The sequence below is a fragment of the Sciurus vulgaris genome, assembly GCF_902686455.1.
Source record: "Sciurus vulgaris genome assembly, chromosome: 1".
Classification (NCBI taxonomy): Eukaryota; Metazoa; Chordata; class Mammalia; order Rodentia; family Sciuridae; genus Sciurus; species Sciurus vulgaris.
In genome coordinates, this window is record NC_136461.1 from 23,301,468 (window position 1) to 23,319,521 (window position 18,054).

The 18,054-nt window shown below is 50.3% G+C and overlaps 2 protein-coding genes across 2 annotated transcripts in view; one reads left to right on the forward strand and one right to left on the reverse strand.

The window, feature by feature from the left end:
• Positions 1 to 11,702, forward strand: part of HDAC1 (histone deacetylase 1) — a 29,787-nt gene extending 18,085 nt beyond the window's left edge. The window contains exons 4-14 of the mRNA XM_079109020.1: positions 2,282 to 2,356; positions 5,566 to 5,704; positions 6,157 to 6,298; positions 7,329 to 7,421; positions 8,748 to 8,856; positions 8,937 to 9,077; positions 9,616 to 9,724; positions 9,820 to 9,950; positions 10,181 to 10,333; positions 10,819 to 10,867; positions 11,145 to 11,702. Of these exons, the coding sequence (XP_078965146.1) occupies positions 2,282 to 2,356; positions 5,566 to 5,704; positions 6,157 to 6,298; positions 7,329 to 7,421; positions 8,748 to 8,856; positions 8,937 to 9,077; positions 9,616 to 9,724; positions 9,820 to 9,950; positions 10,181 to 10,333; positions 10,819 to 10,867; positions 11,145 to 11,172 (1,169 nt within the window). The 3' untranslated portion in view covers positions 11,173 to 11,702. The remainder of the gene's footprint in view (positions 1 to 2,281; positions 2,357 to 5,565; positions 5,705 to 6,156; positions 6,299 to 7,328; positions 7,422 to 8,747; positions 8,857 to 8,936; positions 9,078 to 9,615; positions 9,725 to 9,819; positions 9,951 to 10,180; positions 10,334 to 10,818; positions 10,868 to 11,144) is intronic.
• Positions 11,703 to 11,881: 179 nt separating this feature from the next.
• Positions 11,882 to 14,295, reverse strand: MARCKSL1 (MARCKS like 1). The gene is made up of 2 exons (XM_079109132.1): positions 14,008 to 14,295; positions 11,882 to 13,177 (listed from the first exon to the last, which is right to left on the reverse strand). The coding sequence occupies exons 1-2, from the start codon at positions 14,092 to 14,094 to the stop codon at positions 12,662 to 12,664; spliced, it is 603 nt and encodes a 200-aa protein (XP_078965258.1). The 5' UTR covers positions 14,095 to 14,295; the 3' UTR covers positions 11,882 to 12,661.
• Between the last annotated feature and the right edge of the window lie 3,759 nt (positions 14,296 to 18,054).

The following is an 18,054-nucleotide window of genomic DNA, read 5'->3' on the forward strand; positions in this document are numbered from 1 at the left end:
ATATTAAAAAAAAAAATCACAAAGCAGGATTCCAACTAGAATACAGCTGTTGAGTGCTGTGCTGACATTCCCCCTGCTCAAAATAAAGTTGTGGGTTCTTACCTATATCTGTCTGCTATACCCCTGTAGCACCCAGGGCACTTGGTCTCATACATGTTGGTAGGAAAAAAAAAATAATAATAATAATGAACATCCAGGTACTCAGTGCCCAGGTTAAGAAAATATGATTGATCAGTTGAAGTCTCCTCGACCCCTCTTCTTGCTCACTTACCCGTTGTCTTCCACTGGCCCCATTCCATGACTATCATTGTCAAGTTATAAACTCTATCCTGAAATCAGTGTTTAATCGTATGCATCTCTTAAAAAGCATATGCCTTCTCTGACTACCTCTCCTTCCCCATCTCTCACAGTATTGACTCCTTTAGTATAAAACCAACTTAAGAATGAGAAAAGTGTTTATAGTGGGTAGAGGGAAATCCTACAGAAATAACTCAAGTGAAGGTCTGCTCTTCCACTTCCCTCCTTTCCATCTTTAATCCAAGAGCTCCCTTGAGCTGGGCATAAATGAGCTGGCTGTTTGAGCCACATTTTAGATGGAGGGCCCTGAAGGGAAATATTTTTTTCTCATGTCTGAAACATTCGTGCTGTCCTCTGAGGACTTCAGATCCCGAATGAGAGTATAAACAAGACTTGGGAAGCTCAAGAGGCAGAACCTACTGCAGAGGAGAAAAACAGGTGCCAGTGGATAAACAGCCTGTCCGCGGACCAAAGTTCTTATTGACGCAGCCTCTCAGTATTTACCCGGGAATCGAGGAAGAGCTACCCACTGCTGGCTTCCTTACATAGCCGCTGTTCCTCCGAGCACCAGATCTTGGGCACCCTCCAAGTTAGGGCAGTGCCAGAGTTGGTAACTCCTGTGGTTATTGGAAATCCACAGCTTTGGCTGTGCTTGAGATGTTACCACAATCCTAGCTGGCCCCTCCTACCCTCCTCAGCACTCCTCCTTGCTCTACTTCAGGAACCTCAGTAGGTAACAGCAGATGCTATAAAAAGGCTGGGTCTAGAGAATAAGGATCTAGCCCACTCCTCTAACTTCCTGTGTGTGTATCTTGAGGTCTCAGCAGTTTCCTTTTATGTTAGACTTGGAGCCCCAGGGTTCGTCTCTAGCTCTGGGAGTCTACAGCCTCCAGGTGTGCTTTCCTGCCTGACTTTTTCACTTCATTTGCATCAGTGTTTGCATGTTTTCCACATTATGTACAAGTTTGTACTTTTACCTCTGTAGGCCTGAAATAATTTTACTCACTTGTGGGTGTAGTAAAAAAGAGCACTGGACTGTGGGAGACAAGACACCTGGACGCTGATTCTGGTTCTGCCACTACCTGGTTTTATAACCTTGGGCAAGTCACTCAACTTTTCTTCATTCCTCTGCACAGTGGGGTCGATGTCTGTCTTATCCAGCTCATAGGGTTGTTGTGAAGATCAAATGAAATTGTATACGTGAAAGCACTTGGAGAAAGGCCAAGTTATATCTTCACAGACTTTTAGGACAGACAAACCAAAGCTTGAGGCTTGAATACTGCCTCTGCCATTTGCTAGCAGTTCATCTCTCTCAGACTATTCCTCCGTTTAGAAGATAGGACCAAATCCTTCCTCAGAAAATTGTGTGAGGATAAATGCATCAGGCATTTAAAGCATTTAACAGTGTCTGGCACATTGTAGCATTCAGTGAATGATAGTTATGCAGGTCTGTGTTCTTCACTTCCTTGTTGGTCAGCTGGAGTGAGGTCTAGGAGGAAACTCAGACTAGAGGAAGATAAATTTTTATTCTTCAAGCAATGAACTGGTATTTTCCAAGTTGCTAAATGCTTCTCCATGTAAGATTTCTCATGCTGAGCATGTGACACATGCCTGTAGTCCTAACTCCTTGGGAGGCTGAGCAGAAGGATTACTTGAGCCCAGTTTTTGAAGTTCAGTCTGGGCAACATAGTGAGACACACACCCCCGGCCAATCTCAAAATAAAAAGAAGGAAAAGAAAAAGATTTTTATTAATTATCTCAACAGTTGGGTGAGGTGGTTATCATTAGTGTTTATTATAGGAAATGGTCTAAAGTTCAAAGAATTGAAACAAATTGACCTATTCACATAGTCAGTAAGTAGTAGAACTAGAACGCAGACCTTTTGAATCCAAATTCTATGATTCCCCCCCACATCAGCTCATAAATGTCTAAATAAAACCTGAAGGAAATTATGGAAACTAACCTTTTGCTTCTTTCTTTCAAGTCAATGTTGGTGAGGACTGTCCGGTATTTGATGGCCTGTTTGAGTTCTGTCAGTTGTCTACTGGTGGCTCTGTTGGTAAGGAATATATATCCCCTCCCCAAGGGTTGTGCTGGGCTCTTCTAGTGAGGTCTACTTTTGAGGCCATAATCCTGGTAGGGCTGGGCACGGTGGCACACACCTGGAAGCCCAGCCACCCGGGAGGCTGAGGCAGGAGGATCATGAGTTCAAAGCCAGCCTCAGCACTTAGTTAGGCCCTAAGCAACTTGGTGAGACCCTGTCTAAAGATAAAAAATAAAAAGGGCTGAGAATATGGCTCAGTGGTGAGGCACCCCAGGTTCAATCCCTGGTACCAAAAACAATCCTGGTAGGGCTGATCTGTAGCCATGGAGAATTGTCCTGTGGGTTTTTGCTTTATCTCTAAATTTTCCTGTGGTTTGTTCCCAACTCACATTCATTCTCTGTCGTGTTGCTAACATGTCCTTCACTGTCCTCTCCTACCGACATCTTATATACAGCTTATATACAGAAATTCCCTGCACACCTCATGGGGTTGTTGAAACTGCAAAGTGCTATAAAAATGGAAGTGTCGTCATTGGTATCTTATGAGAGTATGGTAATTACCTTCAGAGGTCATAAATAGTCCTCATGTGTCTCCCCTTTCTACTTGTCATTTGGGTTACCTGTAGGATTCCTCTAAACCCTTTCTTAATAGTCATGTGTTGCTTAGTGATGGGCACACATTCTGAGAAGTGTGTCGTCGGGGCGGTTTTGTTATGTGAACATCATAGAGTGTGTTTAGACACACCTAAATGGCATAGTCTACTGCGTACCTAGGCTGTACAGGACGTGTATGGTATAGCCTGTTGCTCCTAGGGCATGGCGTGCAGAACAATGTGAGGTTAAATCAAGCACATAGGAAATGATGTGACTAAGAAATGCAGTAACCATGAAGCTGCTGCTGATATAGCACAGCATACTATTTCACAGTGAACTTTTTATTATAAGTAGGAGTACTTTCTAAAATAACTAGTATGTAAATACATAAACCAGTAACATGGTCACTTATTATTCATTAGCAAGTATTACATATTGTACATAATTGTATGTACTATACTTGTATATGCCTGGCAGTGCCGTGGGTTTGTTTACCTCAGCATTACCACAGACGTGCGAGTAATGAGCTGTACTCTGATGTTAAGAAGGCCACAACTTGCTGGGTGTGGCAGTGCATGCCCGTAATCTCAGGTACTCAAGAGGCTAAGACAGAAGGATTACAAGTTTGAGGCCAGCCTCAGCAACTTAGTAAGACCCTGTGTCAGAATAAAAAAGGGCTGGGGATTAGCTCAGTGGTAGAGCACTTGCCTAGCATGTGTGAGACCCTGGGTTTGATTCCCAGTATTTTTTAAAAAGCCAAAAACAAGTCTACAATTTCATTTAGGTAGGAGTATTTCAATTGTTATAATCTTTCAGAACCACTGTTGTCTCTGTGGTCTGTTGTTGAGCCAAATGTTATGTACTGCATGACTGTATTTATTTTTCTATGTTCATTGTTTCTAACCCCCCTCACACTGTCCATGGTAACCACTTTCTATTTTGGTATTTATGTGTCTATTCTTTTTTTTTTTTTTTTTCCTGTGGTGCTGGGGTTTGAACCCAGGGCCTTGTGCTTGCAAGGCATGCACTCTACCAACTGAGCTATATCCCCAGCCCTCCATCCTTTTTTTCTGTGTGAATATATCTGAACATAAAATATACATCTGTATTTTACAAAAATATATTTTATATAGTTGTATGCCTATGTTTTTTACCTAGGAAATCTTTAAAATTTCTTTTTCTAAAATTTATTCTTCTACAGTGTTCTTCTATAGTGGCTGCATGATTATGGAACTACTTTATTTGATATGTTCTGTCCCCTCTTGTTAGATTATTTGGATTGTTCCATGCTTTAATTGTTGTTCAGAAGTCAACACTACCGGGCTGGGGAGATAGCTCAGTTGGTAGAGTGCTCGCCTCGCAAGCACTAAGACCCTGAGTTCAATCCCCAGCCCCACAAAAAAAAAAAAAAAAAAAGAAGTCAACACTACTACAGATACACGTGGGTGTGTTTCTTGTTCTTGGATCTATTTCTACTTTGGACTAGCACTATTTTTCAAATTTTTTCCAAATTTTTTGACTATGAACCATAGTAAGAAATACTTTTACATGTGCAATCTGGGATACACATGAGTGAGTGTACATTTACACACACTTATACATTCACTCTAACATCAAAGTTTTCACAGAAGAGCAGTTACCCTTTGTTACTCTGATATTTTTATTCTACTCTCTCTCATTAAGAATATCTAAAAAAAAAAAAAAAAAAAGAATATCTAGAGTGCAGTGGCATATGCCTATAATCCAGAGACTCAGGAGGCAGAGGCAGGAGGATTGCAGGTTTGAGGCCAACCTCAACAATTTAGCAAGGTCCTAAGGAACTTGTCGAGACCCTGTCTCAAAAAATAAAAAGGAATGGGAAAGTGGCTCAATAAGAAAGTACCTCTGGGTTCAATTCCTAGTACCAAATACACACACACACACACACACACACACACACACACACTAATCGTGACCCTTTAGATTAGTTCTAAGGCCTACCAATAGGTTACCATCTTTGGTTTGGAAGATAGTTTTTTAAAAGTAGCCAGTATCACTGCGAACTGTGGCATTTGCCTGTAATCCCAGTGACTTAGACTGAGGCAGGAAGATTGCAAGTTCAAGGTTGGCTTTGGCAACTCAGTGAGATCGTCTCAATCTTTTTTTTTTTTTTTAATACTGGGGATTGAACCCAGGAGTGCTTAACCACTGAGCCACACCCCTAGCCCTTTTGTGTTTTGTTTAGAGACAGGTTCTTGCTTAGGACCTTGCTAAATTGCTGAGGCTGGCTTTGAACTCATGATTCTCCTGCCTCAGCCTCCTGAGCCTCTGGGATTATAGACATGGCCACCGTGCCTGACTCCCATCTTGAATTTTAAAAAAATTTTTTTTTTTAAAGGCTGGGGATGTAGTTCAGGGATAAAGTGCCTCTGAGTTTGGTCCCAGTACCAAAGTGGAGGGTGGGGGGTAAAGAGTAGCTAGTGTCATGTTTATTCCCTGTTGAAATATGGTAGGAGAGAGGGAGCCAGGTTGTGAGTTGTACACCACAGCTGCTGAATAGGCAAGTCCTATCTCTCACTGGGTTCTTCAGGCTTCTTGGGGTAGGGAATGTGGCTTAGTAACAAGCTTATGTTCTCTCTTCTTACATCCAGCAAGTGCTGTGAAACTTAATAAGCAGCAGACGGACATCGCTGTGAATTGGGCTGGGGGCCTGCACCATGCAAAGAAGTCCGAGGCTTCAGGCTTCTGTTACGTCAATGATATCGTCTTGGCCATCCTGGAACTGCTAAAGTATGCCTGCCTGGCCTTGTCTTGGAGGAGCACCTTAGGCCAGGTTCCCACTTCCCTCTCCCCTTGGGCTTGCCTCCCTAGTTTGCTTTTCCTATGGTGTGCTGGCTAGGATGTGTTCGGTGTCTCTGGCCATCTTCTCCCTGACGGGGTCTTGGTTTGATCTGAGCCCACGGCAAGATCAGGGGCAGGCGCTGCTCAGATCCTGCCTCCAGAGTTTCCCTGTGTGGCTGGAGTTGACCCTGGCTGTAGAGTAGGAAGATCGGACTTGGTCGGCTTGGTCAGGCCTCTGGAGACACCCGGCCGCTCTTCCACCTTCCTTCAGCCAGTTTCCACGTCTCTGGTGCTTAGAGATACCTGAGGGAGGCAGCCAGCCCGGTAAGCTGGGACCTGGCGCCCTTGGCGCGTCCCATCCCCAAAGAGCCCCCAGATCCCTGACCCACTTCTGATCCTAGGTATCACCAGAGGGTGCTGTATATTGACATTGATATTCATCATGGCGATGGCGTGGAAGAGGCCTTCTATACCACAGACCGGGTCATGACTGTGTCCTTTCATAAATATGGAGAGTACTTCCCAGGAACTGGGGACCTACGGGTGAGAACTCCCTTTAGGGGCCAACCAGCTCACCCTCAGCTACCAGCTTTAACTCTCCTATTCTGTGCCACTAAAAACCATTCCTTCCTCTTCTGCCATTTACAACACTGCACTCCAGTCTGGGCTGCCTGTCATAGTCTCTTTTCCTCCCTCTTCTGAAGGAAGGGAATGATGAGACAGAAGGGGTCAGAGAAGGACTGGGGTCTCCTGACTCACCGTACTTCCCTCCTGGCCACAGCTGGTTGCATCACGTTGTTCTTATGTACCGTAAGGCTTGAGTTTGGGGTTAGGAATTAGGACTGTTATGGATCACCTCAAGGGTTCTTAATGGTTTAACATCACCTTCCTCCTTTGATAATCTGACTAAAAGCCAATGACTATCTACCCAGAAACGTATGTGCGACTTTGCATCTGATGTGAAATAGTTAATAGACCTGGCCCCTTCTGAAGCTACTCCATGGAACTGTTCTATCTGCTTCTCTTCACCTACAATGGTTGAGCCACTTTCCATGCTAGTAGTCCTTGGGTAAAAAGTGGCACTAATTGTTTGGGATGGCAAGCTTAGAATAAGTGAGCATTTACTATTTTGAAACTAACTGAAAAAACTTTTCTCCACTCTTTGTGCACACCTTCCTAGAGATCTAGGAGAGAACGAGGGTAGAGGAGTGTGCAGTAAAACTGGAGGAGAAAGGACTATTTGGGGTGGGTGTTATTTCTGTGACCCAACTGCTGGCCAGCCTAACCCAATTTGAAGGTAGAAATCTTGTGCTGTGGGGTAGGATATTCAATCCCTGACGCCATAATCAGCTCCCAGCCTTGGTACAGGCTCAGTGGTGTGTCTAGAGATGTGAGCTGGGCTTGCCAGTGCAGGAAAGGACACTACCCAAGGTACTCTGCTCTGTCCTGGCCACCTCATGGCCCAGCTTGACTCTCCAAGAACTGTCACCTCTTTCCTTAGCCTTCTAGCCCCATCCTTGAACTCCTTCCTAGCTTCATCTTTCAGTTTTACTTTAATGTCCCTCTTGATTAGGATATTGGGGCTGGCAAAGGCAAGTATTATGCTGTTAACTACCCACTCCGAGATGGGATTGATGACGAGTCCTATGAGGCCATTTTCAAGCCGGTAAGTGACTTTATCCACCCCTTGGGATACAGATGGGGTTGGTCTAGGGGAAGGGTAGCAAAGCACCCCACCCTATCTCAGGGTTCCCTTCCCACAGCTAATTGGGAAATGAGAGGTGTTTCAACCCATTGTAGTGTGGCCAGTTAGGGGAACAGAAGTCATCCAAATATTTGTTGAAGTCTTCTAGGGGTCAGGCCCTCTGCTGTATACAAGAACAGCTAAGGCGTGATCTTTGCCCTCACAGTCTGTGGTTGGGGAGGCAGGCACTAACACAACAGCATGTGGTCAGTACTGTTTTATATCTCCATTTCTATGGGATCAGCTCCTGGGAAATTATTATTTTAATTTTTTGGTGGTGCTGTTTCCTGGATTTTTCATGTTTCTCATTGATGACTGCATGTTTGAAGTAGAGATTTATCCAGTCCTTGCAGACTGGCTTTGTCTGAGAAAGCCCATCCAGGATTCTGGAAAGGCTGTCTGGCATGTTCTGGGGCTGGAGTCCTCAGGCAGTCTGGCCTAGTGCCTGTGTTTCTGAGGGGTGAGCAGAGGAGTGAGATAAACTGCTGCCTGGGCTGGACGGAGGTAGTCAAGGAGGAGTCCACAGAGGAGGTGACATTTAAGCCGCACTTCTCCATGTGAGGGAGGAGGTTGGGGCTGAAGGAATGGCATTTGGTAGAAGGAACAGCACCTGCCTAAGTGCAGAGGTGCCAGTATAGAGCAGCACGTAGAGCAATGTGATGTGAGGGCGGAGGGTTGAAGGAGGTAGAAGGAAAAGGATGTTTTTCAAGTACATGGAGTCTGTACTTGAAAGGGAGCCTTGAGTGCCACGCAGAGAAGTTCAGTCTTTACCTACAAGGAACAGGAAGCTGTTGAGTACTGACCTAATGAAGGACTAGTAGTAGGCGTGACTGAAGTCTGAGTTATGGTTTCAGTCCTCACTAACATTAGACTCTAGTGAGAACAAGATACACGGAAGTGAAGTGCCTCCTTGCCACGCGAGGCTCAAAGTCTATGGGACCAAATGAGCAAAGCAGATGGAGGTAATGGTTGGGAAGCTTCCTAAAGGAAGTGGCACCGGAGCTTGGGCAGTGACATGAAGATTAGGGAGTTCACAGGGAGGCCATTCAAGGTTCAGAGTTATTAGAACTAGAAGTGTCTTGGAAATCCTTTCAAATGAGAAAATTCCCACTCTGCACCCCGCAGCAAGAGGGAGAGCAGAAAGGTGGGAGTGGGTGATAAGAAGCAAGTGCTTTACCCTCCCTTCCTACCCCTGAACCTCACGTAGATTTTCCTGAGGTTGACGGTGACCAGGATGTGTCCTTTTAGGTCATGTCCAAAGTAATGGAGATGTTCCAGCCTAGTGCGGTGGTCTTACAGTGTGGTTCAGACTCCCTGTCTGGGGATCGGTTAGGTTGCTTCAATCTGACCATCAAAGGTGAGAGCAGGTAGTACAAGCATGGGTGGGCAGGGTCCTGCTGGGTGCTCCTGTAACCCAGAACCCTTTTTCCCCCAAAGGGCACGCCAAGTGTGTGGAGTTTGTCAAGAGCTTCAACCTGCCTATGCTGATGCTGGGAGGAGGTGGTTACACCATTCGTAATGTGGCCCGGTGCTGGACATACGAAACAGCTGTGGCCCTGGACACAGAGATCCCCAATGGTACTAACTCCAGGGCCAGGTCATGCTGGGCAGGAGCTGGTGCTCATGTGTCCTCGAGTTCACAAACATATGCCCATTGGTCACAGGACCTCTCCTCTCATACTAATTGTTGAGTCTCCTGTCTGTCCTCTTGTGACAGAACATAGCCATCAGTTTTTCTCACTAGTCCTTTTTGATGGTCCCCCTCCTGCTTTGAGTCTGGGCAAAATTATCAGTGATTATTTACAGCTTTAGAATTTCTACTCAGTAGGCTAACCCGGTTAATGAACGAAAGGAATGCTCATAATGAGTGTTACTTAAAGTGTCCTAAACCAGGGGTTTGGGCCTTCCTTTCCTAGTGACACATATACCACAGTGTGTACACTGGAGAATGGTATTACAAAAATTAAAATCCCAGAGGCACCCAAGTTTCGTCCTATCTCAAAAGCATCCTTCTCTCTTTTATAGATGGGTGAACAGACCCAGAGAAACCTGTAGATGATTTTCTCAGGGTCCTGTGGCAGCTAGGCCTGACTGTCTTCTCCCTTGCCCCAACCAGAGCTTCCATACAATGACTACTTTGAGTACTTCGGACCCGATTTCAAGCTTCACATTAGTCCTTCCAATATGACTAATCAGAACACGAACGAGTACCTGGAGAAGATAAAGTGAGTCTATCCCCTGACTGCCTTTTGATTGAACATTCTAGGCTCTGGTTTGTCCCTAACCAGAGCCCAGCTACCCTTTCTCCCATTGGCCATAGACAGCGGCTCTTTGAGAACCTGAGGATGCTGCCCCACGCACCTGGGGTCCAAATGCAGGCCATTCCTGAGGATGCCATCCCAGAGGAGAGTGGTGATGAGGATGAAGACGACCCTGACAAGCGCATCTCAAGTAAGACCCAGACCCTCTCCACTTAGTAGGAAGCTGACTTCCCTCCACTCATTTCCCGAGGCCACCTGCCTGTGGAGACACCTATTTCAAGTTCCTGTAGGTACAGGTTAGGGAATCCAAGGCCCCCCTTTTCCTTCTCTTGGAGGACACACAGGAGAGTACTGAGCACAGATCCTAAGATAAACAGCCCCCTGCCCCCTTACCCATTCTTTCCATCCACTGTCTCCCAGTCTGTTCCTCTGACAAACGAATTGCCTGTGAGGAAGAATTCTCTGACTCTGATGAGGAAGGAGAGGGTGGCCGAAAAAATTCTTCCAACTTCAAAAAAGCCAAGAGAGTCAAAACAGAGGATGAAAAAGAGAAAGAACCAGAGGAGAAGAAAGGTGAGTTTGGGTTAGGCTGGGACTTGGGTCTTGAGCCCTGGGCCCTGGAGGAGGATCAATATATGTAGGGCACCAGGAGGAGGGAGATGACTCAGGCCCTGCCAGCTCCGAAGGGGCACTAGCTCCTTGGCCTTTCAGTGGCTCCCAGAAGTGGTAGAGCCCACAAAACAATGAAAAACTCCGTCATCTCTGCTGGCTGACTGAGCCAGGCTTTCACATACCACCGGGGCCCTTTTCTCAGCACTTCACCCCAGTTTCCCAGGGGGCTGCCTCCACCCACTGGGTTCTGACTCTATCAGGCTGGGAAACCAGTCCAACCGGTTTGTTTTCAACAGGGCTCACTGGAAGGATCTGGGATGGGCTTTTTTCTTATTCTATGCCCGATAAGCTATTGGTATTGGGGAAGGGGTGTTAGGGGTAAGTGAAGACCCCCTAGTCTTTCCAGAGGGGCTACCCTTGTCCATCTCTGCACTCTTATGTTCTAGAAGTCACAGAAGAGGAGAAAACCAAGGAGGAGAAGCCAGAAGCCAAAGGGTGAGGAAGGAGCTGTCAGCCATCTCCCTGGCATTGGAGCATCAGCCCGTTTGTCCCACCACTCTGAGGGAAGGCACAGGGACAGCTGGTCTTGCTTACAAAGGCCTCTTTCAGGGACCAGTCTGTCTGTCTCTGCAGTTCTAGGCAGAGCTAGGAAGTCCCAGCCCCCAGCAGTCACCTGGGCAGCCAGGGTCCTGTGGAAGTGCATTGTGTCCACACTTTTGTCTCTGGGCTTCCCGGGTGGTTTATCTCATGCCAGTCTCTGCTTTCTCCACAGGGTCAAAGAGGAGGTCAAGTTGGCCTGAACAGACTTCTCCAGCTTTGGCTTTTGGCCAAGTTCCCCACCTTTCTCCTCTAATCCCTCAGATTTTTATATTTTCTATTTCTCTGTGTATTTATATAAAATATATAAAATATAAATGTCCCCAGGGACTAGATAGGAACCAGGGCCCTGATCCCAAGGCAGCTGTGCTGAGGAAACTTCCAGCTGCCTTGTTCCCCATCCCTCCCCAAGTCTTTTGAACCATAAAGGGTGCAGATCAAAATCCCAAATGACAAGGGCCTGTTTAGTAGCTTAGGAAAAGTGCCCTTACCAAGTGTTCTAAAAGGGACAGGTGGGTCGTCAGGGACCCCCTATACTTTTCAGACTCCTAACATCAGCCATTTTTAGATTGGTTCTGTTCTCAGACCTTCCCACTGGCCTTAAGAGCCAAGAAACTCACACTGTTCTGTCTTCCCCCAGTTCTGCAGGTGAAGGTCAGTAGTCTAGCTTCCTTTCTAAGATACTATTTTCATTTTTGTGAGACTATTTGTAATAAAATGGTACATTTCTACACCCTCCTGAGCTTTTGTTTCCTGGCAGTGTCCCTGAGTGGATTTCAGCTCTACTTTCCTGCTGGTTGGTGTGCCTTCTGGACAGCTTGTCCACAAAAAACCCCATGAACCTACCTTTTTAAAACCCTTTAAGATATCTACCAGTCTCCTCACCTTACCCCCAGAAGACCACTCATTAAAGCACCACTAAAGGGATGACATTTATTCCTTTTCCAAATGTTACAGTAAAACCAGGTGGAAGAGAATGGTTTTAGCAATTAAAAAAAAAAAAAAAAAAAAAGTACAAATCTGGGGTTTGGCCATTAAAAGTTATTTACAACAATGGGAGAAAAAAAGACAACAAGAAGTTGTTTCACATTACAGACCTCCCTCCCACCCCAAAGCCTAATACTTGCTTACCAAGTCAAAAAAGAGACACAGTTGATTCACAAGCCGGAGGTTTGAACTTGAGTAAGACATTTATAAAAACCTAGACGGGGGTAGTGTCCTCCCCAGCCCAGGTGCCACTAGGCACAGCACAAAAGACTAAAAACTCAACAGGGGAAAGGCTGGACACTCAGGGTTTGGGAGTACAAGCACCCCACTTCTGGCTCAGGGATTTAGGGAGTAGGATAAACAAAACCTACTTGGAAAAGAATTGGGAGAGAAAACCAGCAATTGCCTTCTGCAGGGGTGGGGCCAGGGAAGGAGGAAGGGCCAGGGACAGGAGCATTTCACATCACTAACCTAACTTGGGAAATTGTAAGGGACCATCTTCAACTGGCCTTAAGAGAAAAACCAGATGGCTGATGGGAGAATCCACAGGAGGGAGAGGAGGAAAGGGAACTTGGCTGGGAGGGGGCAACAAGCCCCTTCCTTTCTGGGCACAGGAAGGCAGCCAGGGCACCAGGTCCAGGCAGTGACCTCACAAGGACAGCACAGTTTTTGCAGCTTAGAGATCACCCACCTGTCCCCACCCAGCTACTCATTCTGCTCAACGCTGGCTGATGCAGGGCCACTTTCCAGCCCCAAAGGAGTGGACGGCTCTGCAGCCTGGGGCCCTGCCTCTTCTTCTGTGTCTCCTCCCTTGGAGGCAGCACTAGCCTCTGCCCCTTTGGCCTGGGGCTCCTGGCTCTCGGGGGTGGCAGCAGCCTTCCCTTCCTGGGCAGTGCCCTCCTCGCTGCAGGCACCGATATCCCCCTGCTCCTGCTCTTCCTCTGTGGGTGAAGAGGCAGAAGAATCACCCCCACCCTCCTTCCGATTTCTCTTGAAGGACAGGCCACTCAATTTGAAAGGCTTCTTGAAAGAGAATTTCTTCTTCTTCTTAGGGGTCTCCTTGGGGGCGGTCTCCCCCTTGGCCTCAGCGCCCTGGCCAGGGGGTGCTGGTTCGATGGCATCGCCAGTGGCCCCAGCTGCCTCATCTGTTCCGTTCACCGGGGGCGACTCCCCTTCACCCTTGGGGGTTAAGTCTCCATTGCTTTTCACGTGGCCATTCTCCTGCAGGGCAGAGACAGCAGTAAGGGCTGGAGTTCGTCTCCCCCTCCCCCAGCCCGCTTCTGGCCCCTTCCAGGCCACAGGGAGCACCACTCGGATCCACTGCGACCCGAGTCTGGCTTTAGCCTCACTCCACTCCCGCAATCCCGTCAAACATCGCCCCAGCCTCTCGCAGGCGCGCCGGGACAGCCGCGGAGGCCACCGCCGGCAGGAGGCGCTGGTCCCGGGGCCCCCACTCCCCTCCCCCGGGGCGCGCTCTCTATTCTGCGCGGAACCGCTGCGGGCCGCGGATCCCCGGCAAGGGGGTGAGCGGTGCCAGGCGATATTGGGCGGGAAGCCGCCCCGGGGCGCTGCCTCTCTACACCTGGACGGCCTATTTTCCCAGCCTCCTGCTTTGTGTAATCGGCCCCCACCCACCTCACGCTCTCCCCACCTCTCAGCTCCCCCCTTCAAAAAAGACCGCGGGCCACCGAGGTCGTGTGTGCGGGTGCAGTGCCCTCCCCTCCAGGCACCCGCCCCGCGGCCCCTGGGCGCCCCCATGGCGCGGCCCAGCAGCGCCTTTGTTCCCCGCGCGGCACTCGGGGCGGCCGGGGGACAGCGCCGGGGGCCGGGACCGCGAACAAAGAAGGCAGCGGGGCCCGGCCGGCGCCCCCTCCCCGCCCCTCCCCTTGCTTCGCCCGCGGGGGCTGCGGCGCCGAGAACAAAGGGACCGGGCGGGGGAGGGGGCGCCGCGTGTCCCGGGCCGGACAAAGCGCGCGGCCCCGGCCCAGGGCCCTAGAGGGGGCGAGGCGCGAGAGGAGGGGGCTGGGGCCGGCCGTGCGGAGCGCACCCACCTGTCCGTTGGCCTTCGCTGGGGAAGCGCCTGCTGCCTCCTCGGCGGTCACGTCGCCCCGGGGAGCCTTGGAGCTCTGGCTGCCCATAATGGGGGGGGTCTGCTGGGGGGCGCCCGGAGCCGCCCCGGGCTCGCGCCGCAGGGGATAGTCCGGCGGGGTCGGCCCGGCGGGCGGAGGGGTGGGGCTGGCGCCTGATGGGGAGGGGTGTCGGGGGTAAACCGAGCTGCACCCCCGCTCCGCAGCCGACCCGCTAGCTGCGCCCGCCGCCGCCGCGCTCCGCGCCAGAATGCCGCCCGCCGCCCGCCGAGCCGCCTATATATATGCGCCCAGAGCTCGGGGCGGGGCCGGACATTTAAATGAGCACCCAATCGAGGGGCGGAGGCGGGATCGGGTCGCGGGCCCCACTTGCGCAGTGGGCTACACTGGCGGTCCGGTCTCTCCCAATCCCTCCCGACTATCAGGAGCAGGTAGGGACGGCCGTGGGAAGAAGAGGCGCCGGTCCTTCGGCGAGCTGAACGCAAAGGGCATCCTCGAGGAGAGAAGCGCGTAGTCTTTCCCCCTTCTCATCGCCTCCTTCTGGGCGTCCGCGCACGGTGGAGCGGCCCCCATCTTCTTGGTCCTGCATTGGCTGCCCCTGTCAGTCTCCCCTTGAACTCTTCGAAGGGCTCACATGCCCAGACTCGTCAGACGGCTGGTCCTGAGTTATGCTCCAGAAAGTGTGGTCATAGCAGCCTCGGGGCCCCGCGCTGGGTTCAGCGCCCGAAGGTCTGGAGACCTGTCAGAGGTTCCATCCACTTTCCTACCTGCCCGCCGCTACCAGCCTGGGAGTGGGAGGGGAGATCTGATCTAACGCGGGGTCACTCGGGTCAGACTGGCGAGGCTCTCGTCCATCAGTCCATTGTCCCTCCTCTTAGTTCGTCAGCCAGGACAGAGAAATTCACCTCCAATCCCTCCTGCCCTCAACCTGAACCCATTATAAAGTCCCTTTGCGGGGGCGTGTCTGTGACCTTAACGGGCATCTTCCTCCCACTTTAAGGCGGATGGGCCTGAGGCTCAGAGACGTTGATATAACCTGTCTTGAGTTTGGTGTCCCCACTTCCTAGCTCTGCTCCCATCCCTCATACAGGCAACCCAACCCCAGTGAGGGATGCAACAGGTCTTAAATATTCCAGCTTGAAGGGGAGGGATGGGATGCCACCAAGGTCCCTCAGCACCTTTGAGAGTCCCTTGGAGACAGTCCCCAAGGCTGCCCAGCCCAACCTCCCACCCTGCCTGAGAGTGGGGAGCCTGGAGGCAGGAGCAGGGTGGAGGTGGCTGGAGACCTAGGTTCTCTTCACTTCTTCCCCAGAGTCCTCACTAGTCCCGGATGTGTGTTTCTGTGTCTGTCTGGCCTCCTACGCTCAGTCCCTAGGAGGAAAGGGACTGGGCTGGAGGAAGCAAAGTGGTGCAACAGCTCAGTGGGTCCCTCCCTCCCTCTTAGGCATAAGACCTCCTGGGAGGCCCGAGGCTGTGAGGTGTGGAGACACCCCAGGGCCTGAGAAATTGGGAACTCCCCAAAGATCCGGCCACAGAGGGGTGAGGAAGGCTGAGGTGGCTTATACATTCTGAATTCACTCCTGTATCCTCATCCCCACCCCAATTCTGAGATTATAGAATACTCTCAGCTTCATTAACACTGCCCCCTCATTTTACAGACCAGAACACTGAAGTTCAGAATGGGAAAGTGACATGCTCAAGGACACAGAGTAGAGATCTAGACTAGAGGCTAAAAATCCTTGGAGGAATTTCCTGTTGAGATCTGGCGCTCTCTGGTTAAAGTGGAGGCAAAAAGAGCTAGTTTGGGGACAGAGCCCCATGCCCCTACTGCAGCTCACTGACAGTACAGTGACTCCTCCATCCGCTACCACTCAGGGATGGACATCGTGACCTGCTCTCTGTCTTCACCACAATAGGGAACCCACAATGCTGCCAGGCGCTGCTCGCACCAGCTGGCGGGCTCAGATGGAGGAAGGATGTGTGAGTCTTGGAGGGGTTGGGGAGGGTCAGAGGTTAAGATCGGATCCCAAGGTTCCTGGTCTCCAGGTGTGGCCAGGTGAGAGGCACATCTCCCAGAGGATCCCAGAAGCAAAGAGTGGCAGCAGGGCTAAAAGATCTTGTGTGGCCAGACAGCCCCAAAGAAAGCCTGGTCCACAGGGAAGAGGGGCTGCATCCAACCAGACATTCCAGGAGGCTGAGGAGGGGAGCCTGGAAGCTCAATTCCTTACAAAATCCAGGTCCCAGCAGAATCCGACTTCTAGAAGAGGGAGGAGGCTTAGTATGCTTGGGGGTGGGTGGCCTACAGCAGCCCTATGGCCTCCTCCGGTCCACACTGTGGCTCCTTCCTTCCCAGCTGCTGCCAATCCAGACAATGCGCCCATTGTTCTGCGTCTCCGGGAGCCTGTGTGCAACTGTGTGTATCTGTTTCTCTCTGTGTGCCTATGTATCACTTTGTGTCTGTGTTGAGACTTTGTGGCTGTGTGTGTGTGACCAGGTGTGTATGTTTGCGAGTCCGTATCTTTCTTTGGCTCTGTGTATTCAAGGGGACGGGGAGCCGTGGTGACACTGGTAACTCTGAGGCTTTCTGGGTGTGTGCCTCTTTCCTTGAGACTGTGTGTTGGTGCCTGTGTCTTAGTGTGATTGGGTGTGTAACTGAGTGTGTGTGGCTGGATGAGAGACCTGTGAGTGTGGGGGTGAAAGAGTGGCTGAGAGTGTTCCCAAGGGAGTCAGAGGTGCCTCCCTGGGTCACTGAGGCTGCGGTGGTCAAAACCTCTGCCAGGATGGAGTGACAGAGAAAGGAGGAATTAAAAGAACAGGGTGCCTGGGATGGATGGGGAAAGGGAAGCTGCAGGGACCAGAGACCCCAGGTTCACACATCCCCCATCTGCTCCAGATCTCCCGGTAAGGGCTCAGATCCTGGCCCTGCATGCATAAAGGCCTCTGAAACATCAGAGTATGGCTAAGTCCTGCTGGGGGCCCTAAAGAATGTTGACTTGGGAAAGCCCAATTCCAGCCTCAGGGTCCCCATCTCCTCCTGGGGGCATCAACTTGACATGGAGACCTCAGTTCTGGCCCAAGGCAGCCTTCTCCTGATGTGACTATTAGCCCATCCTTCCACTTGGGCTTCAGTCTGCTCATCTGTACAGTGAGAGGGAGGGCCTCCTGATTCATAGTCACGAAGACTTCCCGGAGTCCCTCCTTCTGCTCAAGTGTAGAAAGGGTAAGTGGTGAGTCATGCAGGGTGCCTGCCCTCAGGGATTTCCCATCTAGTAGGAGAGACAGGCAATGCCTTAAGGGGACAGAGGAGGGGCCCAAGGAAGGGAACCTAGAGCAGGACAAGGTAGGAGCAATGAAGTCTGTGCAGGTGTGGGTGGAGGGAAGAGCCTAGTCTGGGGCAAAGTTGGGAAGATTAGATCCTAGGATTCAGTGACTGGCTATGTGCAGAAACAGTGGGGATAGGGCAGTGATGCTGGGTCACCTGCTTTTCTATTTTAGGTGACACTGGGTGAAGCAGATCCATTGACAGGGACAGGGCATCAGAGGGAAAAAGATGGGGGAGTTGCTCATCTCACCTTGCTGAGTTTGAGAGGCCCAAGGAAAATTCAGGAGGACATCAGGAAGCAGCCTGAAGTCTTTAACTTCAGGACACACATCCAATCACATTTCCTGAGCTAAAGGCCAGTGCCTAAAGTCTGGTTGGTGGCCTTACAGAGTCAATAACCATTTGTGTCACAGTCCTGGGGACTGAGCCTAAGGCCTTGTGAATACTAGGCAAGCACTCTACCACTGAGCTACATCCCCAGCCCAGACGAGGTTTTAAATTAAGACTGATCCCAGGAAATCCGGCCTCTGATTACTGCCAGAAAGAGCATACCTGCAGCCAGGAGGTGGATGAGGTCACCCAGGAAGTACCTGGGCAGCGGGAGCTCTGCATGGGTGAGGCAGGCAGCAGGAAAGAACCCAGGAGGAGTCATAGATTGGAATAGGAAGAGCTCCTGAGTGGAGCATCAT